The sequence below is a fragment of the Drosophila kikkawai genome, chromosome 3R, assembly GCF_030179895.1.
Source record: "Drosophila kikkawai strain 14028-0561.14 chromosome 3R, DkikHiC1v2, whole genome shotgun sequence".
Taxonomy (NCBI): Eukaryota; Metazoa; Arthropoda; class Insecta; order Diptera; family Drosophilidae; genus Drosophila; species Drosophila kikkawai.
Genome location: NC_091731.1, coordinates 16,741,440 through 16,757,255, shown reverse-complemented (window position 1 = coordinate 16,757,255; position 15,816 = coordinate 16,741,440). Strand labels below are relative to the sequence as shown.

Sequence of the window (15,816 nt, the reverse complement as noted above, 5' to 3'; positions counted from 1 at the left end):
AAAAAAAAGGAGGAAATAGAGAGCAGAAAGAAAAAGATATTGGTCAAACAACTAATAAAACTTTTCGTGGCGTTCAAAAAGTGTACAGCAGCGACTCCTGTTTTCACCTGTCTGCTAAAAACAAAAAAATGGCAGAATATAAATATTTTAAAAGTTAAAAAAATTCAACTACCGACCCGCGCAGCAAAAAAAAAACAAATATAAATGGCAAAGCAAACTGAAAATAATACAAACTAATTGCCAGCCAAATAAAGTTTATCCAACGAAAAACTGTTATAATGTGTATAACATTTTTTCCGTCTCTACTTTTCTTCGATTTCGTTTAAACTTTTCCAGCATTTGCGGGAAAACCCCCGTAACGAACTTTCAGCAAATTGTGCGATTTTTTTGGTGGCCATTCCAAACTCAATTTTGGTTGGGATTAACGTTGATGTGGTGATAAAACAGGAAAAAGTAAAAGTTTTGTAGATTTGGTCAGTGCAAAGATCAGGAAGATAACTTTTAAGGGTATATATCCCAGGAAAACTAGTTACTGTCAGCTTTGAATTACTGTCTACAATCACTGCTCTTTGTTATTAAGTTTTAATCAGACTTAAAGTACGAATTGCAAGGGGTTTATTTTGAAACACAATTATTACCCAAGTTAAGCTTTATTTCGTAGAACTAAAGGGAAACCTATTCATTATACCCTTATTATAATTTTAGTCAGAAGTTTGCAACGCAGTGAAGGAGACGTTTCCGACCCTATAAAGTATATATATTCTTGATCAGCATCAACAGGGGAATCTTTCTAGATATGTCAGGAAGAAATCGATTTTTTGGCCATTTTTGCAAAATTTCATAAGGGGTTACATCATTAAAATTTTTGATTTTGATAAAAAATTGAATTTTCAAAAATTTTAAATAAAGTATGCAGATTTATTAACTGTAGAAAATCTTGCACAGAACAGTTTTCCGATATAAAATTAATGCTATTTTGGCCAAGTTATGATATTTTTAATTAAAAAAAAAAATCAAGAAGTTTTTTAATATAAAAAATCAGATTTTATAATACAAAATAATATTTTTCTAAGTCAAGGAATCATTTCCGACCCCATAAACCATATATATTCTTGATCAGCATTAACATGCGAATCTTTCTAGACATGTCCGGAAGAAATCGTTTTTTTGGCCATTTTTGCGAAATTTGATAAGGGGTTACATCATTAAAATTAGCAAAAATGACCAAAAATTTTGATTTCTTAAAATTTTAAATTTGGTATGCAGTTTTTTTAAATTAATAAAAACTAACACAAAACTGCTTTCCGAATCGAAATTAATGCATTTTTGGCTTAGTTATGATATATTTTAATTGTTACCTGCAAGGATATACAAACTTTGGCTGGCCAAAGTTAGCTTTTTTTCTTGTTTTAAACACTGTTTAAAAGTTAAATTATCAAATTACCTAATAGTTAGTAAAACTTGATTGAGACATCAACGATTAGTGTTCCCTTTACTTTCCTAGCTATCTGGATCACCTTAAATTATGTTGTTTTCTGGCCCCCTTTGGAAATACTTTTATTAGCGTATAAAGCAATTTCTAACAGATTTTGCAACATAATTTATCAACTTGCCAGGGCTGAGAGGAGCAGAGACTGGAGGAGTTCCAGCTCGCCAGCCATTTGCTTTTGGCCTCTCGCCCATCAATGGGGTGAACCCTTGACCTCCGCCCGTCCCGCCGCCGGACTCGTGACCTTTTTGGCAGCATTAAAAGTGATAATTTTCACTCACACATAGAAGGAACCCGGAGAAGGAGAGCCACTTGGAAGACTTTTATTATTTAATTTCGCCCGGCTTGTGCTAATAAATTAAATACAGCTCGACTAACGCCCTACCGAGGGACGCCCCGTTCCGCCTTGATTTTAAGTTAAATGAACAAAATATAACACGTACCATGGAAAACTAAACTTTTCAGAGGGGATTAAACGCCAAGAGTTTCCCTTTTCGCTTTATTGGATTTCGTCATTGACAATAAAAATCAGTTGAATTTTAAGCCGGAGAAAGAGACAATGCGAAAGCGAAGTTGGCTTTAAATTGTTTTGATTCAATTATTATGCCGAGCATATATGGCTAGGGAAAGTGGATTAAGTAGAGGAGAAATTACATTTCAGGGAAAAAGTATACTACAAAATTTAATATAAATAAGAAATGTAAAAAATATTATATTATAAAAGTATATTTATGCTAACAAAAATTTTATTTAAGCAATTTCATAAAGACTTGGTTTCCCCTTTTATTTAAAGTGTAGGAAATGGTATTGTTCTATTTTATAAATTAAGCTGTTAATCTTATCGAAGAGAATGAGAAATACAGACGGAGTCAAACCCCTCTCACTTACGCTTTGGCAAATTTACATAATAAATCTATTTTCAATGGATTCGTTTGTTCTTATCCGTCTCATTTTTTCGCTAAAGAAACTTATCTCCAGCGTGCTTTGCCTTTGCACATTCTATTTTCGTATCAATGGAACCATTATCGTACTTCAGTCTGCCTCCACCGAGCTATGCTCGTCCTGTGTCTGTATATTTCTTTACTCCTGCTGCTGCAACTCTGCGAATATTTGGCCAACAACTGTAGATGTGCGGATGGAGTGCATGTGTGTGGGTGCCAGCGCCATATTTGTTTCGCCTAAAGATGGCGGAAACTATCTCTTTCTCTTGTATACTTCAACGGTCTCTTAAAGAGCACAGCCTTGCAGTTGGGACTTAATGTGAGCCTCCATAAAATTCCTTTATAATATAGATAATAAATTAATAAAAACCACATTTCCGTATAATTTTTATAATTTTTGCAACTTTATTATTACTTAAATTTCCATTTTATCTTTAGTGTTTGCAATTTTGTTCACACCATCATTGTTGATATAAACCTTTAAATCAATTTTTGTGATTTCATCTCATTTATTTAACTTGTTTTTTTTTTACTGATTTTCACTATATTCCATTTAGTCAGAATTTGTTAATGCTAAATCCCTTTCGCACACATGATCTAACGCAATGGGGTTTCATGGGTTTTCGTTTTAATTGTATTCCTTCTTTTTTGTTTGCCAGTTATGCAGCACTCTATATATTATTTATATTTATATATATTTGTGGTATTAATTTGCTAATTATGCTAAGTTTACACCAGTACATTAATACATAGATTTATATTTTTAGATGTGTGTGTGTGTGTGTGTGTGTAGCTATAGACTTATACATTTTCAATTCGGTTGTAATTTGTTTCAGTTTTTCATTATAGTTCCCGTTCGCTAAATGTGTTTATATAATTTACAAGTATTTTTCATAAGCGCCATTAAATTGTTTGCAATTTTCGCGCTGTTTCACTTTAATGAGCTGTTCCATTGCTTAATTTTCCTTTTTATGTGTTTTTTTTCCCCGCGTTTTATTTTCATTTTAATTACAGTTTTGGGCAATTGTTTGTGAATTTGTGTAATGCAGAACGAAAAACCGTACGGAATACTGAAATGAGGGAAATTATGATGTTACTGCTCATTTCAATTGCCGCGCTTAACTCCTAATGGAATTTTTAACTAAGTATCTCGCGGTTTGAAATTTTTATAGCTATATAAGGGGCTTACTCGGCTTCGCTTATACGTATATGTATTTTATTTTAATAGCTATATAAATATTTATTTAGTTACATAACAAAGTAGCTGCATGCTTACAATTAACAGTTTAATTTAATTTAGCTTTCGCTTGTTTTCTGCCTGACCAAAGTTTATGTTACGTTTTAGTTTGAGTTCAAGTTGTTCTATTGTTTTTCAGGGGTAGTTGTACACTTTTGTTTGTCTTCTTTTTTTTACAAATATCCTGCCAGAACTTAGAGGAGAAGCTCCCTGTCACCTGTACATGATTTGATTTTACGGCTGCAATTTCTCATTTAACTTGTTCTTTGGCTAAAAACTGTGTACTCGTTTGGAAATTATTTATATGGGAGCTTTGTTGTACAAGTTTATATATTACTTTTAAATCTGCCACTAGTTTATTTACACACAATTATAATTCAGTCTTTGGAAGAATAACATTTATGTTCATTTTTGTTTTTTACGCATTTATAATTCTCGTCGTAGTTTTTCCTATGCTCTTGTCTACTGGAATGTGGTTAATACTAATGCCAACACAGGGGAGAGATGAAAACGTTTTCGTAACTTGGAATTGTATAGCTTTTATTGGTCCTAATTAGTTTCGAAATCTAGAATGGCTTGTAACTGAGGAATAAATTTGAAATATTTAAATATACATTTCGTTTAGTTTAAAGTAAGTTTGCTGTTCCTATCTGTAAAATATTTTCAGAGGTTAGAAAATAATAAAATAAATACTCGTAAAATTAAAAATATTTCCTATACCATAGCTACAGAAATTGAAATAAAATAATGGAAAGGTAAAGCATAACTATACAGTTCTCCAGCTTAGTCTCAGTTAAGTTGACTCTTCTTGATAATGAGTTCGACAACAATCTACACTTAGGTAACTATTTACAGGGTAATTCTTGAAGAACCAACTAGCAACAGAGTTTGAAGATTAGGAGCTTCTTTCTGTGTGTATTGAATAGACACAGCTCTGGCTCCCGACATTTACTTACACATCTACCTATGGAAACAGCATGGGAAGGGGGCTTGAGGCATTAGGGACGCTGTGCGTTTAGAGGTCGCATTTAAAACGCACGGTCAATTAATGTCACACACGCAGCTCGTCCATCAGCGGAAGTTGCTGCTGCTGTTGCTGTTGCTGCTGCTGCTGGTGTTGCTGCTGCTGGTGTTGCTGGTGCTGCGTGGTGGTGGCCACAATCACCGGCACTGTAGGCGGCGTAGGTACCACTAGGCCACCGGCCGTGGTCAGCACAGTGGTCATGCTTTGATTATGATGATTCTGCAAATGTTGCTGATGGGTAACCACATGTTGCTGCTGCTGTTGCTGCTGTGCGGGCGAATGCTGCTGGGCCTGGGCTTGCTGGGTCTGCTTCATGCAGCTCTTTTTTGTCAGTGTGCCGCACTGGTTGCCCATTACCTGCAGAGCGTGGGGCGGTGGCATCTGCACCACGCCAGAAACACCCACGGCTCCACTTACTGAGCCACCGCCGCCGGGATCCTGCAGGGACTTCATGTGCTTAGGCGGCGGTGGAGCCCGGTGGGGTATGTCCGCGAACTCCGGTGGCGGAAGCTGGTGGTGCTGCATGGCGTGGTGGTGCGACAATATGGTGGCGGGATCGCTCTTGGCATGAATGGTCAGCGTCTCCAAATCGCCGCATATGTTGTTCGGCATCTGGCCGTTCTCCTGCCTCTTTAGCTTGGTCTGCGGTCGGGGCTCACTGAGCCGGGTTTTGTCCCTTTGATAGTACACCCCGGCAAAGATGAGGACATTCAGGATCAGCAGGGAACACCCTATGGCTATGGTGACACTCAGAGCCGTGGAATAGGCGGCGAATCCATCATTGTCCTGCGATGCACTGGCGGCCCCACCACCGCCTCCATGATCGCCATCCATCATATCATCCGGATATATCTTAGCGCCACCGTAACGGGTGCCATTCCTCTGCAGCGAGGACGAGGGGGAACTCAGGTTGAGCAGAGAGAAGACCTGGTTGGTAAAGATCGTGAAATTGCCCATGGCCGCTGCATTGGCAGCCCGTGAAGTGTACGGTGGATTGAGGGGCTTAACGGAGGCATCGTTGGGTATATTGTTGTCCTCGTCGTCATCGTCCCGCAGCTGGTGGTGAGCAGCCGGCACGTTGTCGCCACCAGGCTTGTGCAGATCCGGGATGAGGTTCAGCCAGAAGGATAGGCGATGTGCTCGATAGTGGTTCTTCAGTTTGGGTTTGGTATCTGCGGGGGAAAAATAAAAAAAAGGAGAGAATAAAAGCATAGTTATATAATTGATAAATATAAGGTAAAATTAATAGGTTCCCCTGAGTTTGCATACTATTTTATTTTCATTTAACCCATATATTTATATATTTGTTTTAACATCCTTACCGAAATTGAGATATTTCTTGTGCACACTCTCGTAGGCCGTCCACTCGATGGTCTTGTAGCGACTCCGCTCTTGGCGACTGCCATGCTCCGGCTCCATTTGCTCATTTGGATTGCTGCAAATGGACAAGTGTGTGATTAATGAAAGGTAAAAGCACTTGTGGTGGCACAATTGGTTGAATGCACTGAGAAAATAATCAAATGTCTTTAATAAATACAATATATATTCATTCATTTTCATTTAAATTAAATATATGAATTAAAGAATGCTTTAATTACCACGTGTGGAGTGCACTTACCCAGTTCGCACAAAGTTGGACCAGTAGAACATCACGACTTCTGATAAACTGATTTCGGTTTTCGTGTAGTTGCGCGTAAAGTGATTGAAGCCGCCAACGAGCGGTGCACCGAAGATATAGGGCAGGTCCTCGCCGTGAATGCAACCCTGGCGCTGCAAAATGCCAGAAAACCAGAAACCAAATTAAGTGCCCGGCTTTACATGAGCCCCTTAACTCTGATCCTATATGTATTAATGCGCCAACCTCACTATGCCCTCAGTCTGCCATTACAAATGGAGTGCATGGAGCTAACAACTTGGTCTGCTATTCAATTTCGATATTTGGGTTGAGGGTAAAGAGTGGAGCTCTAATATAGAGGGCTTCCACGGGTCTGCCTGCTTATTAATTTAGGTCAAGGATTAACTCGTTAAGGGAGCACAAAGCTTCAGTTTAAATGAACATCAAGAAGTTGAATTGATGATATATTTCATGCTAAATATTGGATTTAAAAGTTAAACTACTTTTAAATTGGTTTCAAATCCTAATCAAAAATATTAACTTTTATAAATCGCTTCTATTACACTAGAAATATAAATCAAAATCTTTAAAAAGAATACTAAAAACCCACCTGAGGATAATCGCCAAAGCGAGTCTGGTAGTCAAACACATACAGGTACGAGTTGCGATGATCTGCCGAATGCAAATCCACCGTTTGAGCTGCCGGGGCCACAACCTGAGCATCGCTCAGTGCCTCCAGTGTTTCGTCCCTGGAAATGGGGGGGGGGAAAAAGAACAACATTAAAATCAAATAACAATTTTTCAATATTTGCCCCGCCCTTCAGTCTGCTGGCAATTTTCCGGCTATTTTGCCATTGCTCTCCGCCAATCGAGCTGTGTTCAAGTGCGCAACTAACAAGCCACTTTGAGTGCTGCCACTTTCGTTGATGTGGCTCGTATTTACCTGTTTACCAAGTGGCGTCCCCAACGCTGGCCTAAGCCTATTTCGGGGTTTTAGGTTTCCCCCATCCATATTTATTTTTTCGTCTTATTTTTGTCTGTCTGCCCTTTTATATACATATATTTTTTTAGTTTGTTTAGCATTCGAAATGCACTAGCGTAAAATTTGAATAAAACCCATTTGGCGCATTTGCATACATATCTTTTCAATGCAGCAAAGATGGATCCACTAGCAGGAGCTGCACAGAAAATGGGTTCAGCTGGGCCTGTGGCACATTAAAGGTTTAAAGTAAAGCAGGCTTACGGAATTATTTAAAAACTTTGCATTATTTGGAGATTAAACAACGAAGATCATTTACCATTTAAGAATAATCACTAAACTTTTCTGTATTTCTGCAAAAGGTGGAAGCCTTGCCTTACTTTATACTCGTTAGCTTTCCCCGCCTGCAATCTCCGGAAAAGTCGGCCCGTGGCGCAGTTGGAGCGTAAAACGTTTGTCGTGCTTCATTGCAGGCAACTTGACGCACGTCCGCACAACTCCGGCGGCTGTGAAAGGAAATATTAAGTATACGCCACGCGTTGCACTCGGGAAATCAATTTGTTTGGGATATTTCTTTGGAAATATGGAAATGTAATTTGGCATAAATTATGCAAACAGTAATAAATTGTTTGAGGAATGCGAAACGAGAACCAAAAATTTCAAACATGATTCGAATGCAGCCGGCAGTGTCACTTCGACCCAATCGCTAACATAAATATTGATGGAAATCGAAAAAGCAATGGCAAATCACACATTAGATTGGTTTAGCATGCGAGCAATTTCCATATCACTTATACGACCCGTTTTCCGGGGCAAATTGCAACCGAGCATTATTTATGAAGAGTGGCAGGCAGGCTGGCAGGCTGGCCGGTTGGCCGACAGAGCACAGCGAATGGACAAAAATTTGCATTTCATTTGCCATAAGATTGAAATCAAGATTCATTTAAGCCGCTTTAATTGAAACCTGCACGGGAATGGGGCACCGAAGCCAGAGATCGGGAGCATGCCATTGCGCATTTAATTAAGAACGAAATATTTATTTGGCACACACACACGACCCACTCCGCACTTCGTACTCCTCCAAAGTCCCACCCTTTTCGCATCTCCGTCACCATCACCATCACCATCCCCATCGGCAGGTGGAGTCTCGGGTTCGAGGGGCTCGCATACAAACGCAATTACTCACCGGATATTAATTGGATGCTGAACGGGCCTCTCCCAATCCGTATACTCATTGACAATCGTTGCGAATATCTCGTTCAAATGGAACGTGTACGTGTTGCGTACGTAGGCCTTTAAAATTCTCGACCGTCGATCCGCCTCGATGCCATATTGCACGTCGCCCGAATTGAAGCTGAAAAAGGCCTCCGCACGTGTCACGCCGGCCATCAGGTCGTATCTGCAAAAATGCGAATAAGGAATGGCGGATTCAATATAAGCACTCGTCAAAATGCTGATAATATGCGGTAATTTATTCTTGTAGAATATAAAATAATTATTTAGTATTATTTAGCTGATAATCAGATGTATTACAAGATCTAAATGAGTGAGAAAATAATGCAAATAAATATAGGATTTAATTTGTATCAAAAATATGATAGATCGAATAAGTATTTCTATTAAAAGACTGCCTTTATGTCCCATTTAATTTCTTTAAGTGTACATTTTTCACAGCAACATTCAAGTGTAAAGTGTCAATGTCTCGTTGGCCAAAGATGAGGCACCTCTGATAAGTGGAAGCCCCCCGAAATGCTGATTGAGAGGGGGGATAGCATTGCCCAGAAAATGCAGATTAACTTCACACAGAATGGGAAAATTAAACAAGTGCCCCGTTTGAGTGCTTGTCCCTGGTATAAATAAATTATGCTTTTGCAATTACAAATTCGTAACCAACAAATTGCATTCCTCAAGCGTCAATTCACATTTATCTCTCTGCCACAATAATTTAGCCCCAAAAACTTTGGCTCCGTCCATTTGTTAAACAAGTTGAACTGACCCTTGCAGCTAACCGCACTCTTGGTAGATATAAAACTTGGAAGCAGCTCTTGGCCGAAACCAGCTGAGAAAGTATCTCTCAGCCAGTGGCCATCGGATCAACTTGCAGCATTTGCAATTTTAGATTTATTTTTGCCCTATTTGCTTACGCACTGGGCGAGAGATAGAGATAGATACGAGTGGATGCTGGCTGCTTGGGTTGAAAGTTTTGCGTTTTATATATTTGGTTAATTTTATTTGCTCTTTGTGCATCATGTGTTTAATGGAATTCCTTTGGACCTCCTCCGAGAGTGTGTGAGTGCACGAAATTGCTTTTAAATGTGCACAAAGAAATATTTATACTCCTTTGGCTGCGAGACCGACTAATAGCCCCCAGGGCTTTGACAGTTTACAAAGCGCTCCGAGATAAATTCATGTTAGACCAACAATGCAGGCTTCTCAAAGGAAGGACATCAAAGTGCTGCAATGCTCGACACAAAAAGAGTTCTCATTAACTATTGACTCTGCGTTTGATTGGCTGGCATTCCGACTCTCGGTTAATTATCAATTCAATTGCCTTTCGCTTTAGTGATTGACTTCAATTGCAGTTGGATAGTGATAAAAATTAATCAAAATATAGTTTCCTCTTCCTAAATTGTAAATTAACTTGCAAGATTTTGTATTTTGTACCTTTAATACATTCAGAGAATCCAGTTTACTTTCCCATCACTAAAGCCAACCTAGTTGAGCGATTCAGCGGCAGGGCCTCACATCAATTATGAAATCGCAGCTAATTAGCTGTTAATAATATATATTAACATTGTAAAATGGCTCAAACACAAAGTGCATAAATCAAGTGGCCCACTCTCTGCTCCACAGGAGCCACAATGACCAGCTTCGAGCTGAGCTTGGAACGGAATGAAGCCCAACATTTGCGTGCCTAATGTGCATAAATTAATTAAACTCTATGCAAGTGTGCGGGCAAATCTGTTCCTGGTCCGTGGGTAAATCTTATCGCTGGCCAAACCAGCGGCTGTTAGTGGGTTCGTGCCATGGCAAAAAGTCAAGATAAACCTCCTTTGACACCTAACAAAGGAGGCACAAACTTGCCAAAAGAAGTCGAAACTTTAGATTAATTAAGGTCCAAAACTGTACTTACATATTAAGAGTTTGCACAGGGAAAAATTCTAATGGATTTTATACGTTTTCTCTCTAAATAAATAATAAAAAAATATATTACAAAATAAGAAGTAAGAAAACAAAACCTAAATAAAATAACCAAGTTAAATTTGATGCTAAAAACTAATTGATAATTCTATCTTTTTGTGAAATCCTGCAATTTAAATTTGTCTGTGTGTGTTTATAGGGCGTGAGAGTTAAGGTAAAAATAATTAAGCATTTGCGGGCTTGGCCCAACTTACCTTGACAACTTGTTAATGGCAGTTTTTCTCATTAATACTGCATTAATTAAAAAGTCCGCCGCATGTTGTGTACGCGTGTGTGTTGGTGTTCATGTGTGTGAGGTAACAAGTGCCCACCATCATCATCATCATCATCATCATCATCATCATCATCATCATCATCATCGTCATCAGCGGGAGCAGTTGGAGTCGTGTTGTTGAAGGGAGAGAAGTGAGAAAACATTGCATTATAATTTATTTTAATTATTCAAAGGAAATGAAAAACATTTTCGAGGCAAGTGAAAAACGCAACCAGATGCACTAAAATAATTTTTAATGAATTTAATTAACTTTCTCGACCCGTTTTAACAAGCGAAAGTAATCAAAAATAATGCTTAATGTTTTGAACATTTTAAGCTAAAGAGTTTTTGTTGAAATTATAAATTTTAATGGTGTTAAAAACCAACCCCCATTTTAAGTTTCTTATTCACACAGATTCATTTTTATTTCAATAAAGTTAAAGCAACAATTCTAAAAACTCGAATAATGCAAATACTAATTAACCGAGTGTCATGTTTAATGGCGTCCTTAGAGACTATCCAACTCACCGATATTCTCCAGTTGCCCAGGAGTCCCCCAGCCTCCGGCTGCTGCGATTCCCGCCTCCCCGCCGAGTCCATTACCCGCCGCCGTAGAAGCCTGCGCCTGAGCTTGGGCAGCCGGCGACCCGGGGGCAGGAGGCACGTAATCGCCACCATCGATGACCACGCCGTCAATGCTGGGACCGAAGGCAAAGCCAAACTCCGGCGGCCGGATGGGAACGCTGAGCAGCTGCTCGAGCGTCTTCTCGCGCAGACACTTCATCAGGTGGGCGTGTGGGAGGTCGGAGGCGCAGTTCACGTGATGGGCCACGATGGCGGCGTACTTGGCCGGGTTGCTGACCAGCGACCAGGGCGCCAGGCCTGAGCCGGACATCAGGATGGCGCGATTGAAAAGCAGGCCTTCAGGGGAGGAAGATACAGAGAAAAATATATTGTAGGTTGCTTACAAATTGTGTTTTAAATATATTGAAAAGATAATTGCTTGCACTTTTTGTATACATTTTACTTTCACACTTTTCCCTGCAAGATTTTTTCGCATCAGTGTATCAACACTCTCCCCATAAATTGCCATTTCCTTTACTTTCTGTGGCAAATGAGATGGGGAATTGGGATGTCAGTGCACAGGCTCTGGTACGTCTGGCAGAATAACGTGGACGTACTCACCCTCTGGCACGGCCATCGATGAGATGAGAAAGTGCACACAGGCCGCCCCAGTTCCGTGGCCCGCCAGAGTGATGCTGTTGGGATCCCCGCCGAAGGCCTCGATGTTCTCCTTGAGCCAGTGCAGCGCCGCTATGATGTCCATCAGCCCGTAATTGGCCGGCAGCTTCGAGTAGCGGTCCGTGTTGGCGTTCAAGAAGCCTGCAAATAGTCAGGGGCGTTCGCCACACTTAATCAGCAGTTTTCCACTCACGCCCGATTGGCCTGCGAATGGAAATTTAATCGATTCGCCGCCCAGTCGTGCGGCCAGTCAGTTCAGTCAGTCACTCACTCAGTCAGTCAGTCAGTCAGTCAGTCGGCCGCCGCCCAGTCCAGGGCTGAGCTGCGCTGCCTATTTAAAATGTCAAACGCAACTCTTTTCTGCCGCGCAAAAATGTGCAAAGTCACGCGTGCAAATCATGATGTCAGCACTTCCGTTTCCTCTGCAGCAGCAGTGGCAATGGCGGCGGCAGCAGGGGATTCGGTTGTTTTAGGAAAAAAAAGGGGTCGCAACGAAGAGTGGTTGGCGCCAAATGGGGTCACACTAATTTTGTCGGCGCATTTGAGTTTGCCCAGTGTTTTGGACAATGCACAGTGGTTCGGGTTTAATTAAACTCTGTGAAATGGTACTTAAATCCTTTGAACAAAATACACTGGCAAAATAAAGTGAAGGGGAAGAGATGAAACAAGCAAACAGCATTTAAAATATAAACAGAATGGACTTTTTTTAATTTTCCTTTCTTTTAAGACATTTATAACATAAAAATAATTACTAATTCGATTTCAATTAAATCCTGAAAGAGGTTAAGACTTCCGTTTCCAGTTATTGAAAATGTTAGGTCACACTGTAACTAAATTAGTTGGATTATAAAATAAATGTACGCCACGTCGCTGCTGCAGTTGTTACAGCTGCCGTAGTTATTGTCGGCGGAAGTGCAGTTGATGTTGCAAAAGAGGTTGGCTTAAAGGCTTCCATTGAGGGCGAGGGACATGCCAGGAGGCCAGGCGGACCCGATTGGCGGCACGTCCGCCTCATTGCGCTGAGTTTACCACGACCGATCGTCCGACAGTCCATTCGTTTGTTGGTCGCTCGTCCTTTGGTCATGCACTCGGCATATCAATTAGCATTAGGATGCGAGTGTGCACAGCACTTACCCAGCACTCCGAGGCGATAATTTATGGTTACCACCAATATTTGTCCATAGCTGGCCAACACGGATCCGTCGTAGGGATTGCCGCTGTTCCACTCATACGATTCGCCATGCACAAAGACCAGCACAGGATACTTGGTGGGACTTCCTCCGCCGGCAGACGAAGAAGAGGACGATGAAGACGAGGAGGAGGAGGATGAACTGCTGCTTCCACTTCCCGATGAAGAGGATGACGAGGAGGAGGAAGAACTGCCGGAGGAGTCACGCGAACCAACTGTAAGAAAAACATAAGGGAAAATGTTATATAAATTTGAAAAAATATATAAGTTATTCTTCAGTGATATCCAACTAACTTCTTGTGCTAGCAAACTTTCTATTTGTTTCAGTGTAGCAGAAGCAAAGAAAATGCTAATTGACAGCTGCTCAATTCAAGAAAATTATGGGGGCAAGTCTATAATGGGAATGCAAAAATTGATTGTCTTTCCGGTGGAAGTCCTGCAGGAATTCCAGTTATCAACGGTCAATGAAATGGCTGGTAAGAGACTCACAGACTTTGCCTTTAAGCCGTCGGCTGAAAGGCCAAAACCATTAATCAAGCCGGTGTAAGGAAGTAGGTAAACAGGGCATTAAATCAGGCTTCCTCCATTGACTCGATTCCGGGACAAATGAGCGCCTAAGCCTCGAAAATAGGCAAATTAGACGAAAACAACTCTTTTCCTCCTCGTCTGCCTGACGAAAGCCCACAGTCATCGATGGCTCTCCTGGTCTAGTGGATCCTAATCGCAGCGGACACGTTTCGGAGCTTAAGACATTTTTGTATTGAAAGGTTTTTCTTCCTTCCTAGGCGGGTTACCTTTTTGCTAGCGGCGTGCCTGTGCCTGGTAATCCCGTGATATGTGTGAGCCGTTGAAGTGGCACATTTAAGGCTTAAGGCGGAAAAGTGGTGACTTGCGGAAGGGATAACTAGGTTTTTAACGGGGGGATACTTCATTCCAATCTTTAAATAACCAATTTTAGAAGAAAAGTGATGTCTTAACTTTAAAGCAACTGCCAAGTGAAACTAAACTAACTTCACAGCGGAGCACACAAAATCGTTGGCAAAATGCAAACACAAATTTATCTTTGGGGGGCGGAGGGAAGCTAGTGCAGCTGCATCTTTGGCAGATACATATCGCATGTATCTGGGCACACGCTTGTATCTGAGCTTCCAGTCAACATCAGGCTGGGCCACCCACCGCCCCTCGTGCCGAACAAAGGCCACAACAACAAGTACAACAAAAGCAATATGAGCACGGGTTTCTCGCCTGCTGCCCACATAGAAAGTTCGCTCCTGGAACAAAAGGACCTGCTTATCAAAGCGGAAAAAGAGTTGGGGCGCAGAAGGGCTTGGGAAATGGGGAAAGGAGGCGATGGTTCTGTTAGCGAGAGTTAGAAGAAGTGGCGAAACGAGCGCCGCATAAAGGCCAAAGGAGGAAAGCAAGTTACTGTGTCAGTGACTTTTATAAATAGCGCGAACAAAGACTGACTCGTGGCACGTGTATGGGCCACAGACGGGGAGTGGAGTGTGGCCGGGGATGTGCACCGCATATAGATACAGATATCCTTTTAGACCTGGCCAAAAACCAAGCGAGAATGCGGCTATGTGTGTTAGCGTGTCACTGAATGGAAACCAATGTCAATATCTGTGGAAAATCTTTGCGCCTCGATGTGGCAGTGGTGTCAAAATTCTCACATAGTTCAGTGGGTACACCAAAATCACTGTCTGAATTTAGTTAAAATTTAATACTTCATTTAAATTTATATTATCTTAGCTTATAAGTTTCTCTGTAATAGGAAGAACATGCCATGCTTGCGAATAAATTGCTAATTGAGGACAAAGCAGTTTAGTTTAGGAAAAATTGCCCAAAAATATGTATATTAATTCTTATGGAACTTCTTAACTGCAACAACCTATAAATTCTTAGCTAGCCGCAAATATTCAACCTTCCCCCGCTTTAGTCATTACCGTAATTTGGGGCCAGAAAGGTTTTTCCACCGAATGCGAGGTAAGGGGGAAGCCACGTAACATGCAAACAGCATTTAAAACTTGTCTCCAAAACTTCCGGCCACCCGCACAAAAACCCGGCCAGAAAACTTTGGTTGTCATTTCAACAAAAATGGCGACATTCCCTGCAAGTTGCAGCCCCCGGGGGATGCTACTTACAACAACCAGAGCAAAAGGAATTAAACTTTTATGACTGCCCCCGAGAAGAAGTCAGCACATACATATATAGGTACACTGGAAGCAATTTAAAATCATAGAAATTTTAAGGTTTAATTCTAAGGAAATCTTTTGTATATGCCATACTATCATATTATTAATTATTCTAAAGCTCTCATAAGTTAATTACTTTAATTTATAAAAATTTTGAATAATATATTTTAAGCATTAGGAACACATTTTTCAAGTTGTACGTATTTAAGTAACCTTATTTTATTTTGTATTTATTTTAAGCCACATTATTCTAGTTAATAACCCCTTTTTTATTTAATAAACCATAGAAATTTGCACATTGTCTTTAATATAACTAAACCCTACAATAAGCAAACTAAATTTCAATCATTATTAACACATTTAGTTTAAAATATCATTAAAATTATACTTATCCACTTGTCTTGCACATTTATTTTCTCAGTTATTTCAAATTCCAGACAGACATAAGTTT

The 15,816-nt window shown here is 40.3% G+C and overlaps 1 protein-coding gene and 1 long non-coding RNA gene across 2 annotated transcripts in view; one reads left to right on the top strand and one right to left on the bottom strand.

Moving 5' to 3' along the window:
- LOC138928857 (uncharacterized) overlaps window positions 1-15,816 on the top strand; it is a 37,215-nt gene that overhangs the window by 19,010 nt on the left and 2,389 nt on the right. The window lies entirely within an intron of this gene.
- The window catches only part of Nlg3 (Neuroligin 3), a 70,313-nt gene continuing 59,149 nt past the window's right edge, over window positions 4,653-15,816 (bottom strand). The window contains exons 5-13 of the mRNA XM_017180066.3: window positions 13,116-13,385; window positions 11,925-12,122; window positions 11,268-11,660; window positions 10,681-10,717; window positions 8,472-8,684; window positions 6,917-7,055; window positions 6,310-6,461; window positions 6,014-6,126; window positions 4,653-5,863 (exon numbers count right to left, since the gene is read on the bottom strand). Of these exons, the coding sequence (XP_017035555.1) occupies window positions 4,719-5,863; window positions 6,014-6,126; window positions 6,310-6,461; window positions 6,917-7,055; window positions 8,472-8,684; window positions 10,681-10,717; window positions 11,268-11,660; window positions 11,925-12,122; window positions 13,116-13,385 (2,660 nt within the window). The 3' untranslated portion in view covers window positions 4,653-4,718. The remainder of the gene's footprint in view (window positions 5,864-6,013; window positions 6,127-6,309; window positions 6,462-6,916; window positions 7,056-8,471; window positions 8,685-10,680; window positions 10,718-11,267; window positions 11,661-11,924; window positions 12,123-13,115; window positions 13,386-15,816) is intronic.